At 46.9% G+C, this 19,083-nt stretch overlaps 1 protein-coding gene across 1 annotated transcript in view; it reads left to right on the forward strand.

The window, feature by feature from the left end:
- Positions 1-378: 378 nt before the first annotated feature.
- Positions 379-19,083, forward strand: part of LOC138762429 (zinc finger protein 420-like) — a 95,480-nt gene continuing 76,775 nt past the window's right edge. The window contains exons 1-2 of the mRNA XM_069936185.1: positions 379-719; positions 1,056-1,374. Of these exons, the coding sequence (XP_069792286.1) occupies positions 379-719; positions 1,056-1,374 (660 nt within the window). The remainder of the gene's footprint in view (positions 720-1,055; positions 1,375-19,083) is intronic.

The following is a 19,083-nucleotide window of genomic DNA, read 5'->3' on the forward strand; positions in this document are numbered from 1 at the left end:
TCACCCAACGCCTTTCATGGTGATGACCATTACCCAGAAATCTCTTCCTCCAAGGAAGTGCCGCATCTCCTTTTGAAAGAAGGGAGTGCACAACAAGTGACGTCACGTGCATGTGAGCCACGTAAAAGTTCCAGGCGGCACTTGTGGGGGACTGGGAGCAGAGCATAACACCGGGTCCCAAATCAGAAGGCTCCTGTGGTTCTGGGGCTTTCAATGCCCGGTGAGAGGATGCTTCTCCCCGGCCTATTCCCTGCCTCAGTGTTGATTTAATCTGCCGCCCAATTCTCCTTGAGACTCCATCGTGCTGAGTGCATGCTGTGCACTCCAGGGCAGGACTGAATTTAATTTTCCCTGGTCACACCCTCCCAACTTACAGTGATGAACCGGTTTCAGTGCCCTGACTGTGGGAAGAACTTTAATCGGCCGAGTAAGTTAACGAAACACCAGCAAGTCCACACTGGGGAGAGACCCTTCACCTGCCCTGAGTGCGGTAAGGGCTTCACTCAGAAATCTAACCTGCTGACCCACCAGCGGGTTCACACCGGGGAAAAGCCCTTCGTCTGCCCCGAGTGCGAGAAGGCCTTCATCAGTTTGTCCAAGCTTGAGATCCACAGGCGGGTCCACACCGGTGAGAAGCCCTTCACCTGTCCCGAGTGCGGCAAGGGCTTCACCCAGACCTCCAACCTGCTGACCCATCAGCGGGTCCACACCGGGGAAAAGCCATTTGCCTGCCCCTAGTGCGAGAAGGCCTTCACCAATTTATCCCAGCTTGAGATACACCGGCGGGTCCACACCAGCGAAAGGCCCTTCACCTGCCCCAAGTGTGGCAAGGGCTTCAGATGTCAATCCAGCTTGACTACCCACCAGAAGATTCACAACAGTGACAAGCCATTCGTCTGTCCCGAGTGCAGGAAAGGCTTCAGCCACTCCTCCAACCTGCGGAGACACCAGCAGTTCCACACCATGGAAAATCAGTTTGCCTGCCCCGAGTGCGACAAGGGCTTCAGCAAGCGATCTCACTTGCTGGCCCACCAGAAGATTCACAGTAGTGACAGGCCATTCACCTGCTCTGAGTGTGGCAAGGACTTCACCAAATCATCTCACCTGCTAACCCACCAACGGGTCCACTCTGGGGAGAGACTGTTTGTCTGCTTCGAGTGTGGGAAGAAGTTCATCCAGACCTCCCACCTGCTGACCCACCAGCGGATCCACACCAGGGAGAGGCCTTTCATCTGCCTTGAGTGTGGAAAAGGGTTTGCCCGGTCTTCCTACCTGCTTACCCACGAGCGGGTCCACTCCAGGGAGAGGCCATTCATCTGCTCAGAGTGTGGGAAGGGGTTCACCCAGTCGAACAGCCTGGTGAGACACCAGCAAGTTCACACATAAAATTTGCAGAATGTGGAATATTTAAACATCACTCACTCAAACACCAGGAGGGACTGGAGTCTTGTGGTTATTGAGGCAACAAATCGAAACAGGTCTTGGTCTTGATGTCAATTTGCAATTTGTTTTCAGGTTCTAGTTTATTGTCACATGTACAAAGATGCAGTGAGGTAGTTTGTTTTGGAGCAGTTCAGCTAGACATCCCATACATAGTCCAGTAAATAAGCCACAGTGCAGGAGTGTAGTTACAGGGACAAATCAGGTAAAAGCAGCAGGTATGAGGATCATTCAGGAGTCTGATAACAGGAGGAAGGAACTGTCCTTGAATCTGGTGGATCTGGTGGAGGGTGATCCACACTGGTGATCACTTCTCCATGGAGAGGAGGGGAAAGGGAGTGTGTTGGGGAGGGGGGAGTCTTTTAATATGTTTTCCCAAGGCAGGTGGAGGTGGAATAGATTCTCTCCCTCAATGTTAGTGACTCTGATTATGTATTTTTAAACATTAACAATACAGTGAGGTTGAAGGTTCTCCAGCCCATGAACCCCGTGCTGCTCAATTAACCTGCCAATCATGGGGGTATTGTGCAGACTCCTTACAGGCAGGACTGGATTCAGTCCTGGGTCATTGGTGCTAAAATAACGTTTCACTAATCGTGTCACCCAATTACAGGAATTCAATTTCATGTCCTGGATCTGTACCAAATAGAGCAGCTGTGTTTGTGTCTCATCCCCTCCTGTCAGTGTTTCTGCTCCAGACCAGCCCCCAACTGTTGTGCGTGTGATGTCAGATAACAGGTTTGTATTGTGGGACACGGTGGAACCATTTTAGATTAAATGAAGAACCCGAAGGATAAACCTCGTCGTGTGTGTGTGTGTGTCCAACATTGGGAGGAATATATATATATATATATATATATATATATATGAATATATATATATGAATATATATATATATATGGACATATTGAGATGTGAAATTACATGTGAATCTTTTCAACCCTCCCTCCCTAACCCTCTCCCTTACTAACCTATTAATAATAAAGATAAAGGATCGATAAGGAAAGAATGTGTGTGGCTAATATAGGAGAATCTAAAAATATAACCTAAATAGAAATTGACCTAAATTGTGGAGCAAAGGTTCACGCACCAGACCAGACATTGAGGGAACTTTACATTTTTAAACCAACACTTTCTATATACGGGCTCCATATTTAAAAAAAAAAGTGTAAAGTGGAAGTACTTTTTTTCAAGTGGAATACATGAACACAGTTCTGCATATCTTCTCTCTAGCCCTAAATCTACGTTAGGTTTCCATGAAACAGCTAAAGCAATTTGTAACAATTCTATTTGATACATAGTTACAAATACTTTTAATATCTCCCAACAAAAATATCATTGGGGGGTGTAACTCCAGATACTTTATTCAAAATTTTTTAACTTTCAGAACCAAGTCGCGTGTATAAAAGATATAAATAAACGGCAGCTATACAGCTTCTGAAAGAACACACACAACCAGTTGGGTTGAGCTCAGTGAGCAGACCTAGTTTATTGCAGGCTGCTGGGCTGCACTTATACTCCCAGCCCAGACCTGGCTGAGAACCACGCTGGAGGGCACTGACGTCACCCGAGTGTCACGGGCTGGGAGGAAGGGAAAACCCTGACGGCGCCATTTTGGCCGGCTGCCCCACTGCGTGGTTTACAAGCAGGGCCAGTTCGCCTGCCTAGTGGTGAGCTGCCACACAGCACCCCCCACCCCAGAACCGGCACCAATGTCCTTTTTTGCTGGGCGGCCTCGCTTCTTGGGGTGGGCTACGACCATGGACTCGATGGGATCGAGGTGCGCTGGTTTCAGCCTGTCCACGATAAACTGCTCCCGCCAATGTCCAGCGTGAACATAGAGCAGGAATGCTGTACAACTTTGTACAGCCCCTCGTACGGTCGCTGAAGAGGTGCTGCGGTCGAGCCCTGCTGAACAACAACGAACTCCGCGGAAAGCAGTTCACCGGGAATGTTAGACGAGCGGGAGCCATGCCTGGGTGGTGGTGGGGGTTCAAACAAGTCCAAGCATGCCCTGAGTTGAGGAAGTAGTTCGTGCAGCGACCGCTGGGGATTGTGAGGTGTGTTGACAAACTCACCAGGTACTGCCAGCGCCGCACTGTAAACCAGGTCAGCTGATGATGCCTGCAGATCTTCCTTGGGAGTGGAACGGATATCCAGGAGCACCCAAGGCAGTTCGTCCGCCCAGTTGGGACCGGTGGGGTGGGCCATGAGTGCCAACTTAAGGTGGCGATGCAGACATTCGACCAGTCCATTGGCATGAGGGTGGTAGGCCATGGTGTGGTGTAGTTGGATCCCCAACCTGTTGGCGAGCTGTGCCCAGAGTGTAGATGTGAACTGGGCACCCCGATTGCTGGTGAAGTGACCTGGGATGCCGAACCAGGTGACCCAACCATGCAACAGTGCTCGGGAGCAGGAGTCGGTGGAGGTGTCTGGCATCAGGATCGCCTCGGGTCAGCGAGTGGTGCGGTCCACCATCATAAACAGGTAACAGTTGCTCCGGGAAATGGGTAAGGGCCGACAATGTCCACGTGAATGTGGCTGAACTGTTCCCGGATGTGCTCAAACTCCTGTACAGGCATCCTGGTGTGTCTGTGCACCTTGGATGTCTGGCAATGGGTGCATGTTCTGGCCCAGCCCATGATCCTCTTCCGCAGCCCATGCCATATGAACCGTTCTGCCACCATCCAGACCGTGGACCTGATGGACTGATGTGAAAGGTCATGGATGTGAAGGAAGACCTGCCTGCACCACTGCTGGGGAACCACTGGTCGTGGGATGCCCATGGACATATCGTACAGGATGGTTCCTTCGCCACTCGGAGTCGGGAGGTCTCGTAACTGCAGGTCCGTGATGGCGGTCTTGAAGGCCCTCGTCTCCTCATCAGACTTGTTGTCCTGGGCGAGCTGGTTGAAGTTGAGGCCGGGTGTCAGCATGCAGATGGCTAGTCGCGAGAGTGCATCAGCCACCACATTGTCCTTCCCTGCTTTGTGCCAAATGTCGGTGGTCAATTCTGACATGAAGGAGAAGGACGACCAGGGATCCTTTGCCATCGCGAGCACCTGGGTGAGGGTTTTGTGGTTGGTGAAGATGGTAAAAGTCCTCCAGTCCAAAAAATAGCGGAAATGCCGCACTGCCAGGTTCATGCCCAGTAACTCACGGTCAAAGGCACTATACTGGCGTTCTGGTGGGCGGAGCAAGTGGCTGAAGAATGCCAGCGGCTTCCAACGTCCATTCACCTGCTGCTCCAGGATGGCACTAACAGCTGTGGCAGAGGCATCAACAGAGAGTGCCATATGCAGGACAGTGTGCGGGTGGGCGAGCATGGTGGCCTTTGTGAGGGCATCCTTGGTGGCCTTGAATGCGGTGCAGGCTTCTGGGTTCCAAGCGAGCATTTTGTGCTTGGCTGCGATTAGGGTGAATAGCGGCTGCATGACGTGCACAGCTCCTGGGATGAACTGGTTGTAAAAGATGACCATACCCGCAAACTCCTGCAGTCCCTTGAGGCTGTCCGGGCGTGGGAACTCCCTGATAGCGGCAACTTTCACAGCGGTGGGTGTGGCTCCTTCGGCCATGATGGTATGGCCCAGGAACTGCATGGACTCCTTCCCGAACTGGCACTTGGCCAGGTTGATGGTAAGGCCGAAGTCGGCCAGCCGAGAGAAAAGGCCGCATAGGTGGGCCTTGTGTTGCACCCGGTCCTTGCTGGCGATGAGGATGTCATCCAAATAAATAAAAATGAAATCCAAGTCCTTGCCCACAGAGTCCATAGGCACTGGAAGGTCTGAGTGGCGTTGTTGAGCCCGAACTGCATGAGCAGGAATTCGAGCAAGCTAAAGGGGGTGATGATGGCCATCTTGGGTATGTCCTCAGGGTGCACCGGGATCTGGTGATATCCGCACACCAGGTTAACCTTGAAGAAAACCCTCGCACCATGCAGGTTGGCCGTAAAGTCTTGGATGTGAGGGATGGGGTAGCGGTCAGGAACTGTTGCCTCGTTGAGCCATCGATAGTCTCCGTAGGGATGCCAGCTGCTGGAGGCTTTCGGGACCAGGTGGAGCGGCGAGGCTCACGGGCTGTCAGACCGCCGAATGATCCCCAACTCCAACAGATGCGAAAATTCCTTCGCTACCTGGAGCTTGTCAGGCGGGAGCCGGCGAGCCTTGGCATGAACCGGTGGGTCCTGGGTGGGGATGTGGTGGTACACCCCGTGGTGCAGCGAGGCAATGGAGAACTGTGGCTTGAGGAGTGTTGGGAACTCATCCAGGATTCGCTGGAACTCATCTTTGGGCATGCTGATCGTGGCCATCTGCAGTTGCTCCGAGCAGGAGGTGTCAAGGCGAATGGCATCCACCAGGTGCCTACATTGAATGTCCACCAGAAGCCAAGTGTGTGAGGAGGAAGTCTGGACCCAGGATTGTGGTCGGGAGGGACGAGATGGTGAACCTCCACACGAAATTTCTTTGGCTGATCTGGACATGGACTGTCTTGTCTCCATACGTCCGGATTTCTGTTGCATTGGCCACACGGTGGGGAGGTCCATGAGGTTGGTTCCTGGATTTGACGGCCGTGGCGGGGATGACGCTAATCTTGGCTCCAGTGTCAATGAGGAACCACCGGCCACTGACTGAGCCCTGCAGGTAGAGGATGCTATGTCCTTGGCCAGCCACCACAGCCATTAACAGTGGCCGGCTTGGTCATTTCCCTGGAACGAGCAGGGCTGACGACACTTCCGAGCCTTGGCTCCCCAGTGCTGGTGGTAGAGGTAGAGGCCTGGAGTGGATGTTGTGGCCTTGGTTATGCACTTGGGGGCCCTTGCAGGGGCCGGATGCTCTGCCGTCGCGCTAGGAGCAGGCTTGGTGTGGTCGTGCCCGTGCCTCATGACCTGCTGGACCACTGAGCCCTCCGGGAATCATGCGAGCCATAGCTCTTTGGTCTTCTGGGTGACCTTCCTCAGGTCAGTGAAGCTCTTCTGGACCAGCAGCGGCTGGATGTCCCCGGGTATATGGTCAAGGAAAATGCACTCAAAGAGTGGGCAGTTGGGATCACCCATGAGCATGAGCATCTCGTCCATCAGCTCCATTAGGGACCTGTCCCCCAGGGCATCATGGTGCAGCATCTGAGCTGCAGCTGGTGCCTGGATAGTCTGAGGGATCCGGTAAGCACTCGCTTGATGGCCTCATATTTGTCTCCGGCGGATGGGTGCTGAACGAGGTGCAGCACGACTCTGGCAGTGGCCTGGTCCAGGGCAGCGACCAAATGGTAGAATTTGATCGTGTTGGATAAAATCTGGCAGAAGTGGAACTGAGCCTCTGCGTGGCCGAACCAGGCCTCCGGCTCCTATACCCAGAGTCAGGCAGTTTCATGGCTATAGCGTTGATCCCAGGCTCGCTCATGATGGGTTCAAAGACTTTTGAACCAGTCGGGGTCACTAATTGTAGCGGCAACTACACTGCTCCTGAAAGAACGCACACAACCAGACGGGTTGAGCTCAGTGAGCAGATTAGTTTATTGCAGGCTGCTGGGCTGCACTTATAGTCCCAGCCCGGACCTGGCTGAGAACTGCGTTGGAGGGCGCTGACATCACCTGGGCGTGATGTGGTCCCCCAGCGCAGGCTTCTGAGCCCTGTGCTGGGAGGAAGGTAAACACCCCCTCCCCGACGGCTCCATCTTGGCCGGCTACCCTGCCATGTGGCTTACAAGCGGGGCTGGTTCGCCTGTTTAGTGGTGAGCCACCACACCTATTTCTTTATTACATCTAAAACATAAATGTGATCATGTCGAATTAAATTTCTTTAACTTCTCTGGTGATAAGTAAAATTACATTGTACTAACTGATACCTAACATTGATAATTTTAGTTGTACTTTTTTTACATTTCTCTTTCCAATGACTTTCATCTATTTTAACATTCAAATTAGATTCCCACTTTAGTCTTGATTTATGAATTCCCAATTTTAGAACATTTTTTGAAGTATTCTATACATTTCTGAAATAAACTTATCAATACCTCCATTACTTATTAATATTTGCCATTCATTCTGTCCAGGTAAAGTTAAATTATGACCTATTTTTTTAATTAAAAGGCTCTTACTTGATAATAAGCAAAAAGTTTATTATTTGGTATATTAAACTTCTCTTTCCATGGGCATCACCTCTAGCCGGACCACCAGCTATAACCCTAAAGGGAACGGCCAGGTGGAGCGGGAGAATGGCACGGTTTGGAAAGCAGTACTACTGGCCTTAAAGTCCAAGGGCCTCCCCATCTCTCACTAACCAGAGGTCCTCCGAGAGGCGCTTCACGCTCTCCGGTACCTCCTATGCACTGCCACCAGTGAAGCACCTCATGAGAGACTGTTTACATTCCCCAGGAGATTGGCGTCGGGAACCACCTGGCTGACGTTCCCCGAGCCCGTCCTACTCCGCAGGCACGCGAAGACCCATACGTCTGACCCTGTGATCGAGCTTCATGTAAACCCACATATGGCTTTCCCGGATGGGCACGAGGACATGGTATCTGGACACTCAAGGCCTCTGCTTCTACCACCAGCACTGGGGAGCCAAGGCTCAGAAGTGTTATCAGCCCTGCTCGTTCCAGGGAAATGACCAGGCTGGCTGTTGTTAATAGCTGTGGTGGCTGGCCAACGACACAGCCTCCTCTACCTGTTGAACTCAGTCAGCATCCGGCACTTCCTCGTCGACATTGCGGCCCAGATCAGCATCATCCCGGCCAGAGCAATCGAGTCCAGGAACTGACCTTGAGGACCTCCCATACATGCAGCCAACGCAACAGAGATCCGGACATATGGAGACAAGACGGGCCACTTCCAGATCAGCCAACTAAAGTTCTCATAGAGGATCACTGTCTCGTCCCTTCTGACCACCATCCTGGGTGCTGACTTCCACCTCACCCACAGGCTTTTGGCGGATATTCGGGGTAGGCGCCTGGTGGACGCCCATATTTTCCAGTCCATTCGCCTCAACGCCTCCTGCACAGAGCAACCACAGATGGCCACAATCAGCACGCCCAGAGACGAGTTCCAGCGAATCCTGGATGAGTTTCTGACCCTCCTCAAGCCACAGTTCTCCACTGCCTCGCTGCACCATGGGGTATTCCACCACATCCCCACCCAGCGCCCACTAGTTCATGCCAAGCACAAAACGCTCACCTGGACCCCAGAGGCCTGCAGTGCATTCGAGGCCACCAAGGATGCCCTCGCGAAGCCTACCATGCTCGCCCACCCGCACACTGACCTGCATATGGTGCTCTCCATCGATGCCTCTGCCACAGCCATCAGTGTCATCCTGGAGCAGCAGGTGAATGGACAATGGAAGCCGCTGGCATTCTGCAGCCGGCTTCTCCACCCACAAGAGCACAAATATAGCACTTTTGACCGTGAATTACTGGGCATGTACCTGGCAGTGCAGTATTTCCACTATTTCTTGGAGGGGAGGACTTTTACCATCTTCACTGACCACAAACCCCTCACCCAGGCACTCATGATGGCAAAGGATCCCTGGTCGGCCTGCCAGCAGCGTCACCTCTCCTTCGTGTCAGAGTTTACCACTAACATTCGGCACAAGGCGGGGAAGGACAACGTTGTCGCCGATGCACTCTCGCCATCTGTGCGCTGACGCCCGGCTTCAACTTTGACCAGCTCATCTTGGTCCAGAAGTCCGATTACGAGACGCGAGCCTTCAGGACTGCCATCACAGGCCTGCGGTTCCGAGATCTCCCGACTCCGAGCGGCAGAAGCACCGTCCTGTGTGATGTCTCCATGGGCACCCTGCAGCCAGTAGTTCCCCAGCAGTGGCGCAGGCAAGTCTTCCATCACATCCATGTCCTTTCGCAGGTGTCCATCAGGTCCATGGTCTGGATGGTGGCTGTGTAGTTTGTCAGGCATGGGCTGCAGAAGCAGATCACGGGCTGGGCCAGAACATGCACACATTGCCAAATGTCCAAGGTACACAGGCACACCTCTTGCCCGTGCAAGAGTTCGAGCACATCCGGGAACAGTTCAGCTACATTCACATGGACGTAATCGGTCCCTTACCCTTTTCCCGGGGAAACCATTACCTGTTCACGGTGGTGGACCACACCACTTGTTATCCCGAGGTGATGCCAGATGCCTCCTTGGACTCCTACTTCTGAGCACGCTTGCATGGATGGGTCACCTGGTTCGGCGTTCCGAATCACCTCACCAGCGATTGGAGCACCCAGTTCACCTCTGCACTTTGGGAACAGCTCACCAACATGTTGGGGATCAAGCTACTCCGCACCACGGCCTATCACCTGCCAACCAATGGGCTGGTTGAGTGTCTGCACCACCACCTTAAGTCGGCACTTATAGCCCGCCTCACCGGTCCTGACTGGGTGGACGAACTGCCTTGGGTGCTCCTGGGCATCAACTCCACGCCCAAGGAGGATCTGCAGGTGTCATCAGCTGAGCTGGTCTACAGCGCACCGCTGGCACTTCCTGGTGAGTTCATCAACACACCCCACAACCCCCAATGGTCGCTGCACAAGCTGCTTCCCCACCTCTGGGCCTGCTTGGACTCCTTCGCACCCCCCAGACGGCACACAACCATCTCATGTCCCCAGCGAGCTGCCTTCCACAGAGTACGATTTTATTCAGCGAGTCCCACCCACGGCAACTCTGCAGAGATCTTATGAGGGGCTGTACAAGGTTGTCCAGCGTTCAGGGTCTACATTCACACTGGACATCGGTGGCTGGCGGGAACTGTTTACTGTGGACAGGCTGAAGCCAGCATACCTCAACCCCACCGAACCAGTGATTGTGGCCCAGCCCAAGATGCGAGGCTTCCCAGCTAAAAAGGACATTGGCACCGGTTCTGGGGTGGGGGCTGTGTGGCGGCACACCATTAGGCAGGCGAACCAGCCCCGCTTGTAATCCACGTGGCGGGGCAGCCAGCCAAAATGGTTTTCCCTTTCTCAGCACAGGGCTCAGTAGCCCGCACTGGGGGACCAGTGACGCCCGGGTGATGGCATGGTTCTCAGCCAGGTCTGGGCTGGGAGTATCAGTCCAGCCCAGCAGCCTGCAATAAATCAGTTCTGCTCACTGAGCTCAACCCGTCTGGTTGTGCATTCTTTCAGTAGCAGTGCTGATATTGTGATAGATCAACACTTGCAGGGAGCTGCAACCCATTTGGACAGGGAACCAGGTGTGTGTAAAGGTCCCTGTTCGTTCCATGTGTCTGGGTCGAGTATAGGTTTACTGTTGTCGGAGTCCAACCAAAGTCCGAGGTGAATGTCTGTATCATTGCTTACATGAATTAGTGATCGAGTACTGTTTAACATTCTCCCCTGTTTGTTGCCCGTGTGTTAACTAAAGTTACGTGTGATTTTAACACTTGTGTCCAGTCTCGTCTCTCTGTGAACCTACCGAACCTGATACTCTCCCCAACATGACAACATGAGCAAGGTTCAAAGCGTTTCCGCTCACCTGGACACACGTGAAGACATAACCATGTGGGAATGGGAGATCGTACTAACAACGTGGGAGATTATATTAGTCAGTGTGTGTGTGGGTATCCTGTCAGGTGCATGGGAGATTGTGTACCCGCTCACCAAGAGGGGCAGCAGGAGGCGACCTGCAGAGAGGAAAGGGACCCCGGGGTTGGATTATAAAATCCCTGGGTGGAGGCCATTTGACGCCATGGGCAGTAAGCCATGCCAAGCCAGCCGATTGGGTGGACAGGTTGGATCCCCACGAAGAGAAGCTAGTGGTCATCTTGGTCCATGTGGTCTCCCACCATGTGGTCTCCCACCTGTGGTTACTGGGGTGGGGGGGGCTATGGTCATTGATATCCCTAGTCAGGCGCCAGTGGGGGATCACGTCCGAGTTAAGGAATCAGGGCTCAAAGATCGGGGGATAGAATCCCTGCAACATGACTGTTGTGAACTGCAAGAGGAAGTACAGATTCTCCAAGGGCAAGGGACCAATGTAGAAATTAAAATCATGGAGGCAGATTCCAAGCTGATTGAAACACAGCAGCTGAAAGCAGCTCACTGGTCTGGCTCACAGCTTGACCCGGGGAACATCCGACCCATTGTTCAGTGGGGGGAAAGGAAAGGGGATTGATGTGGTTGGGGTCTGGGTATGTGTGGATGGATGGTGATAACCCTGAGGAAACTGTCCCATGACACACATCCTCCTCCCTGGGTGCCCGAGTCTTTACAAGCCCGACCAGTGGCCACATGGTCCCAGGTCTGCCTTGAAGGCACCCGCCAACCCTCCAAAAGAGGAAGGTAACTGAAAATGGGAAGACCTCATTGCGGTCACTGCGAGATCATGGAATACTCTGCTCAGGGACTAACCGGGTGAGGGGACTTAGCCAAGCCACTGCTTCAGTTGGGAGTCGAGTGGGCTCCCAATTCCCTTCTTTCTCATCAGGAAGTGAATGCCCTGGGTGGTCTGCATGAACAACAGACAATTGGCAATGCCTTGTGGGTGCTGCCAGATGGGGTCAATGATGGCACCACCCAATGGGAATGGGTGGTGAATATGGTCCGGGCCAGGATCCCTTCCCTCCTCGAATAGGGCTGACGTGGCTGGTTGCAGTGCCACACCATTAGCATTGGGATGTGGGGAGTTAGGGAGTGGGAACTCTTTATGGTATCTATGAGGGTGGCCACGAGCACCACCTCCCAGGGACCATGAACGTGACCAGTGTCTTGATGGGCTATTTAGTCACCTCCGCACACCCCCCTCCCCCCACCAGAGGGGTGGCCTTGCTTTTCATGGAACTGGCAGCTGGGATGTTATTCCGAGAAAACATTACCCTCCTGGTGAGATCAGAGTACATGGGGCAGAGAACTCCAACTGGGATTTTCAGGGTGGAGGGGATGTTTGGCCATGTCATCCTGCCTGTGTCTCACAGACATGTTGGCTCTCTGGAGAGAGCATTGCAGGGGAAAGCACTGTGGGGGTGGAGCTTCCCATGTGCTCTCCACTCCGACCTAGTCCAGCCTCCCCTGTTGGTGCTCTCCTCCCGGAGGTGGCCCCTGGCTCATCTATATTTTCAGCTGGACCAACCTCCCACTCCCCACAGGAGAAGATGTCACAGAATTGTAATATTAATCTTTAGGTTTATAAAAAAATATGCTATATACTCTTAGTAAAGTTAATTTGTGGGATTCTCACGGACACATACACACAGAATCTATTTTGGTAGTTGAAATGTCTGTTCTGTAAAAACTGCATAAACCTGCCATGGAACCAGAACAATGGTTCGTAAAGAACTGAAGCTCTCAGGATGGACCTGCTGGTCAAACCCAAGACTCTCTGTGGTCTATGTCTGTCTTTGGAATTGAAACTTCCAATAAGATAGTCAGTTGATTGTGGGTCTACGGGGATGAAGTAATTTGCTTTCAGCGTATAGATGTGAAGTAATTTTTTGTAATGTTTTGTTAATTACTGCACCGTGAATCATAACAATATATATGTGTTCATCATTAAAATATATGCAGTGACAGTTCCTTTACCCCTCTTCCTCTCACCTCCCCACCCCATAACTTAAAATAAGAATCAAAAACAAATAAACAATAAAAGCACACAAAAAAGATGAAAATCCCATCGTGTCAGCCATATTTCCATATTTAAGTCTTATCATACTTGTATCTTATCACTTTAAGAGATGGAGGTCCAAAATAGGCGGTTTCCAACACATTCCATGCATGGTTCCCAAATTAGTTCCTAATTTATCTTTTAAATAGGTTTTCTACTGATAGTTTGCAAACATTGTACCATGTGATATTCTGTATTTGTCTTTTAATTGCTCAAATGGTAAATTATTTCCCAAAAAGCAGTCTTCTATTCTATTAATTCCTTTTCTAGCCCATTCCATAAAAAATAAATTACCTATTGTAAAAGAGATTGATGGGTTTTGCGTCAATAACATTTTTGGTATTTGATAATTGATCATCTTTCATTCCAGATGTATTCTCTTCCATGTTTTAAGTATATGATGTAGTACTGGTGAATTGTTGTATTGCACCAGCCATTCCTCCCACTCATAGAGTAAATGTTCCGGGAAATTTTCTCCCAATTTATCTAATTCTATCCTAAATCAGACCAGTTTTCCTCCCGTCTGGTAAAAATTTGATAAATATCTTAACTGTGATGTCCTGTAATCATTTTTGAAATTTGGGAACTGCAGCCTCCTTGTTTGTACCTCCATGTTAATTTTTTCCAATGCTACTCTTGATTTTCTACCCTTCCATAAAAACTTTCATATTAATTTATTCAATCTTATAAAAAATTCCCCATCAAGGGAATTGGTAATGTTTGGAACAAATATTGTATCCATGGAAATACATTTCTCTTGATGCAGTTTACTCTCCCTATTAAAGTTAATGGTAACTCTTTCCATTTTTTATAAATCTTCCTGTATTTTTCTTATTAGTGGTTGGTAGTTTAATTTATACAAATGGTTTAGGTTATTATCTATCCTGATACCAAGGTAACGTATCATTGGTGTTTGCCATTTAAAAGGGGATTATTTTTTACATTTTGTACAATCAACTTTGTTCATTGGCATCACTTCACTTTTATTAATATTAACCTTGTTTCCCAATATCTCTCCATATTCTTTCAGTTTCATATATAGCCTTTTTATTGATTTATCTGGGTCTGTTAAATATACTATGATGTCATCCACAAATAGGCTAATTTTAAATTATTTCTCTTTTATTCCTTATTAGCTCCGCCAATGGCTCTATAGCCATAGTTGACCTGCTCAATTAAAAGTGGTCTGAAACATACCCATTTACCTTTGATAATGGTCCATTGTACAATGCTCTAATCCAATTAATAAAATTATCTGGTAATTTAAATTTCTGCAGTACTTTAAATAAATAGTTCCACCCTACCCTGTCGAAAGCTTTCTCTGCCTTTAGTGTAACTGCCACAGTTGGCATTTTATTAATTTGTGCTACATGGATTTAATTAATATATTTACAGACATTATTTGCTGCTTTTTTATTATTAACAAATCCTGTTTGATCCTGCTTCACTAATTTCGGTACACAGTCACTAGTAGTTTTGCTATTAATTTGTAATCTGCATTTCATAAGGATATTGGTCTGTATGATGCTGGTGACAGCGGGTCATTTCCTATTTTTGGTATTAGCGTAATTATTGCCATTTTACATGATTCGGGTCTTTTCCACCTGTTTCATTACCTCTAGAAGGGGCTGGGTTTATGTTCTTAAATACTTTATAAAACTCTGTAGGGAATCCATTTTCACCTGATGTTTTATCGTTTGGTAGTTTCATTAATGTATCCTGTATTTCTGCAATTGTAAAGGATTTTAGCAATTTATTTTGGTCCTCCAATTGTAGTTGTGGTAATTCAATGTTTGATAAAAAGTCATCAAATTTATCATACTTCCCCATATTTTTGGTTTGATGCAATTCTTTGTAAAATTTTTAAAAATTTCTACTAATCTCTAAAGTGTATATGAAATCTGTTTATCCTCTTTTTTTTAATCGCTAAAATGGTTTTTTTTTTGGCTTGTTCTGTTTTAAGTTGCCAGGCCAGTATTTTGTGGGTTTTCTCTCCTAATTCATAATATCTTTGTTTTCATGATGTTTTTCTCCACTCTGTATGTTTGTAATGTTTCATATTTTAATTTTTCCTCTGCCAATTCTCTCTTTTTCTCTGTATCTTCCCTTCTCATTAAATCCTTTTCTTTAGTTACTATCTCTTTTTTCCAACTGTTCTATTTCCATTATACTCTTTTTTTAAATCTTAGTCATGTAGCTAATTATTTGCCCTCTAATAAAGGCCTTTATCACATAAATTTATCTTTTACTGACTTTGTATTTGTCTCAAAATATGTTTTAATTTGTTGTTCAATGTATTCCCGAAAGTCTTGCCTTTTTAACAGTAGGGGTTTAGCCTATGTGACCGAGTATTTGGAGGTGGTTCGGGAGGAATTGCTCAAGCAGCTTGTACACACACATTTCAAAACACAGAATTTTTGCAGGACTTTTGCAGAAAGAGCAACCAAGTTGCAGGATCCAGCTGGCCTGGGAGAGCAGGGAATTTTTAAAGGCAGGCCCTCTTTTGTGGGTCTCAGAGAGGGAGGGAGTGAAACAGAAAGGAGAGACACAGAAATCAGTTCCAGAAGGACAAAGCTGGCAAACTTTGGAAGGCTGTCTGGTCAAAGGAGAAAACTGGCTGTTTGAAAGGTGACCCGAAAGAAAGAGGATCATCTGGAGAACCCTGAAGGGGGTAAGTTTTGTCAGCAAGACTGATTAAGAAGGAATCAGTTGCGGATGTCCTGGAACAAAAGGAATCTCTCTGAAAACCAGCAAGAACCTTCCTGAGTGGTAACCATTTGACTGTTAAGCACCAAAGCCTAGTCAACTTTGTTAATGCTAACTTCTGTGCACAGTACAAGAATTGACTGCAACCAGTGAGATTGGACTGTGATCCAAAGAACTTTTCTAATCTTAAAAATACATAACACACACCTGCGTTTAGTATGGGGGGGGGGAGATTAAATAGGTAAGATAGGTTAAGTAATAAGTTAAAGTTTAATTCTGTTTTCTTATTCAAATATATTTATAAACTACTTTTTATTAAAGTAACCCTGTATTGTGGTGCATATTGCTGCTGGTTTTTGGGGTCCTCTGGACTCCGTAACACCCCCATCGATATGTTTTTGGTGGAATATCCTCTAATTCGATTGTTAGTAACAAGGGTGAGTGATCAGATAAAAGTCTTGCCTTATATTCAGTCTTTCAAACTCTCCCCTGTATCTGCGCCAACAACAAGGATGTGTGTATCCTAGAATACGTTTTATGTATATTTGAATAATCGGAATACTCTCTTTTGGGTGTTATTTCCTCAATATGTCAGTTATTTTCATATCCTGCTTTGAATTCAGCGTAAATTTGGTTGCTTTATGTTTTTTTATTGTTTTCCCGGTTTTATCTATCACTGTGTCAAGGTTAAAGATGAAATCTCCCCCACCCACCCCCAAGTAAAATGTGTCCCTGCGTATCCTGCATAAATTCTTGGTCATCTTCATTAGGTGCATAAATATTTAGCAAATTCCAAAATTCTGAATAAAACTGGCACTTGATCATTACAGACCTACCCGGGGGGCGTGGCAAGATGGCGTAGAGTCTAGACGTGTAATCTCGACCTCTGGCCGGACTTTTAAGTACCCGATTTTTAACCCTTTGTTTTCAAGTTTAAACTTTTTAAATTTTAGTTTAAAGTATTAAGGAATTATTAAAAAGACTAACTTCAAGAGCAGAAGTTACATTTTTGAAATGCTGAAGATTTGAGGCCTAGACGACTTGATACAGCCCCAGGCTAAATCTCTTCATTGTCTAAACCTCAAAGACTGCCTGTGGGAGCTGAAAAAAAAATGCCTATTACTTTCCAAGTGAAGGATGGCACTGGAATTACCCATTCTCTGAAAGAAGGTGCATGTTCCCAAGAAGTGGACCCCAATTTGGAAAGCCTTTTGATTTCAATGGAGGGAGCATGCAGGAAGACGATTCCATTGTTGGAAATGCATCAGGTAGCATTTCAATCTGAAGAAATCGTTTTTCTTTGTAATTTGATGAAAAAACAACGGGATGCAGGGGGAGACCAGCGGTGACCCCTTGAGGAAGTTGGGGTGCCGTAGCTGGGAGTCCAGACCCGCAGTAAAACTTTTAAAATGCCTTCTGTTGAGTTGCAGCAGGAGCTGCCGTTACCTTGTTCTGCCATTATGTCAGAGAGAGCAGAGCTGAGCTGTACCAAATCACAGTGTATGTACATAAACGCTATTGTTCAAGCTGTTATAAAACCTTTGTTGACATTTCAAATGAATGAAAAGGTTCAAATGAACACTGGTATAAGTTCAGAATTAAATATGGTTAAGACACGTGTAGATGCATCTTATGAAGATTTTTTTAAAATTCAGACTGCTTTTTTGGACTGTAAACAACAAGTGACTTCTAACACAGAAAAAGTGTTGAAGGTGGAAAAATCAGTCATAGAACTAGGAGAACATGAGTAGGAGCTAGAAAGAAAAATAGACTACTTGGAGAATCAAAGCAGAAGGAATAATGTGAAAATTGTTGGTTTGCCAGAAGGTATAGAAGGACAAGATCCTCTTCATTTCTTTAAAGACTGGATCCTGCAAATATTAGGGCAAGAATTTTTCTCTGGGGGATTGGTACTGGAAAGAGCCCATAGAGCTTTAAGAAGAACACCCTCAGCTGGTCAACCACTGAGACCAGTAATAATTCGATGTTTGAGTTATTTGGACAGAGAAGCAATACTTCGACTTGTAGTGCAAAATGCGAGACAACGACAGCCCGTTATTGATTCAGAATAGCAGAGTCTTTTTTTTAATCCTGATTTGAGTCCAGAGTTCATTCAACATCGATGTCGATTCAATCCAGTTAAAGAAGTTTTGTGACGTAAAGGTTATAAGTCTACTTTTCACTACCCTGCAGTGTTGAAGGTGTTTTATGGAGACTATCAATTTAGGTTTTTTGAAAATGATAGTGAAGCAATGATTTTTGATGATTCATTGCCACATATAAGAGGACAAAGACATAGTCCACCATTATCTCCTAAAGAAAAATCTGGTTGTTCTGGAAACGGAAGAAATGTCAGAAATGGGAAAAATGGGAATGGAAAGAGTCTACCTAGTTCTGAAATGGGATCTCCAAGATTGGAATATTTTGGATGAAAAGAAGAATTTCTTATTCTATTTTTTATTTATTTTTTTTATTTTTCACACCATAAACCACATTGACCATGATACATACTTTTTCCTTTTCAAATATATACAGTGCCATTTTCTCCCCCCCCCTCCCATCCCACCCTCCCTACCTCCCCCCCCCATCCATTTAAAGTACAAAATCTAGGATACATTAAACCAGTCAAACAATGTTGTCATTCAATAAAAATAAACAAGAAATTCCACTGAGTCAATTCTTTTCATTTCCTTCTCCTTTCGTTAATTTAGGTAGTGAATGTCCCCGGTAGGTTTTCTCTATTGTGTTTCATGTAAGGCTCCCATATTTGTTCAAATATTTCAATATTATTTCTTAAACTATATGTTATTTTTTCTAATGGAAATCATTTATTCATTTCTATATACCATTGTTGTATTTTCAAATTATCTTCCAATTTCCAGGTTGACATAATACATTTTTATGCTACGGCTAGAGCTATCTTAACAAATCTTTTTTGTGCACCATCCAAATCAATTCCAAATTCTTTGATTTTTATGTTACTTAGGAGGAAGATCTCTGGATTTTTTGGTATATTGTTTCCTCTAATTTTATTTAATATTTGGTTTAGATCTTCCCAAAATTTTTCTACTTTCTCACATGTCCAGATTGCATGAATTGTTGTTCCCATTTCTTTTTTACATCGAAAACATCTATCAGATACTGTTGGGTCCCATTTATTTAACTTTTGAGGTGTAATGTATAGCCTGTGTATCCAGTTATATTGTATCATACATAACCTCATATTTATTGTATTTCTCATCGTTCCAGAACATAACTTCTCCCATGTTTCCTTTTTTATCTTTATATTTAAATCTTGTTCCCATTTTTGTTTAGTTTTACCATTTGTTTCCTCATTCTCCTTTTCTTGC

The sequence above is a fragment of the Narcine bancroftii genome, chromosome 4, assembly GCF_036971445.1.
Source record: "Narcine bancroftii isolate sNarBan1 chromosome 4, sNarBan1.hap1, whole genome shotgun sequence".
Classification (NCBI taxonomy): Eukaryota; Metazoa; Chordata; class Chondrichthyes; order Torpediniformes; family Narcinidae; genus Narcine; species Narcine bancroftii.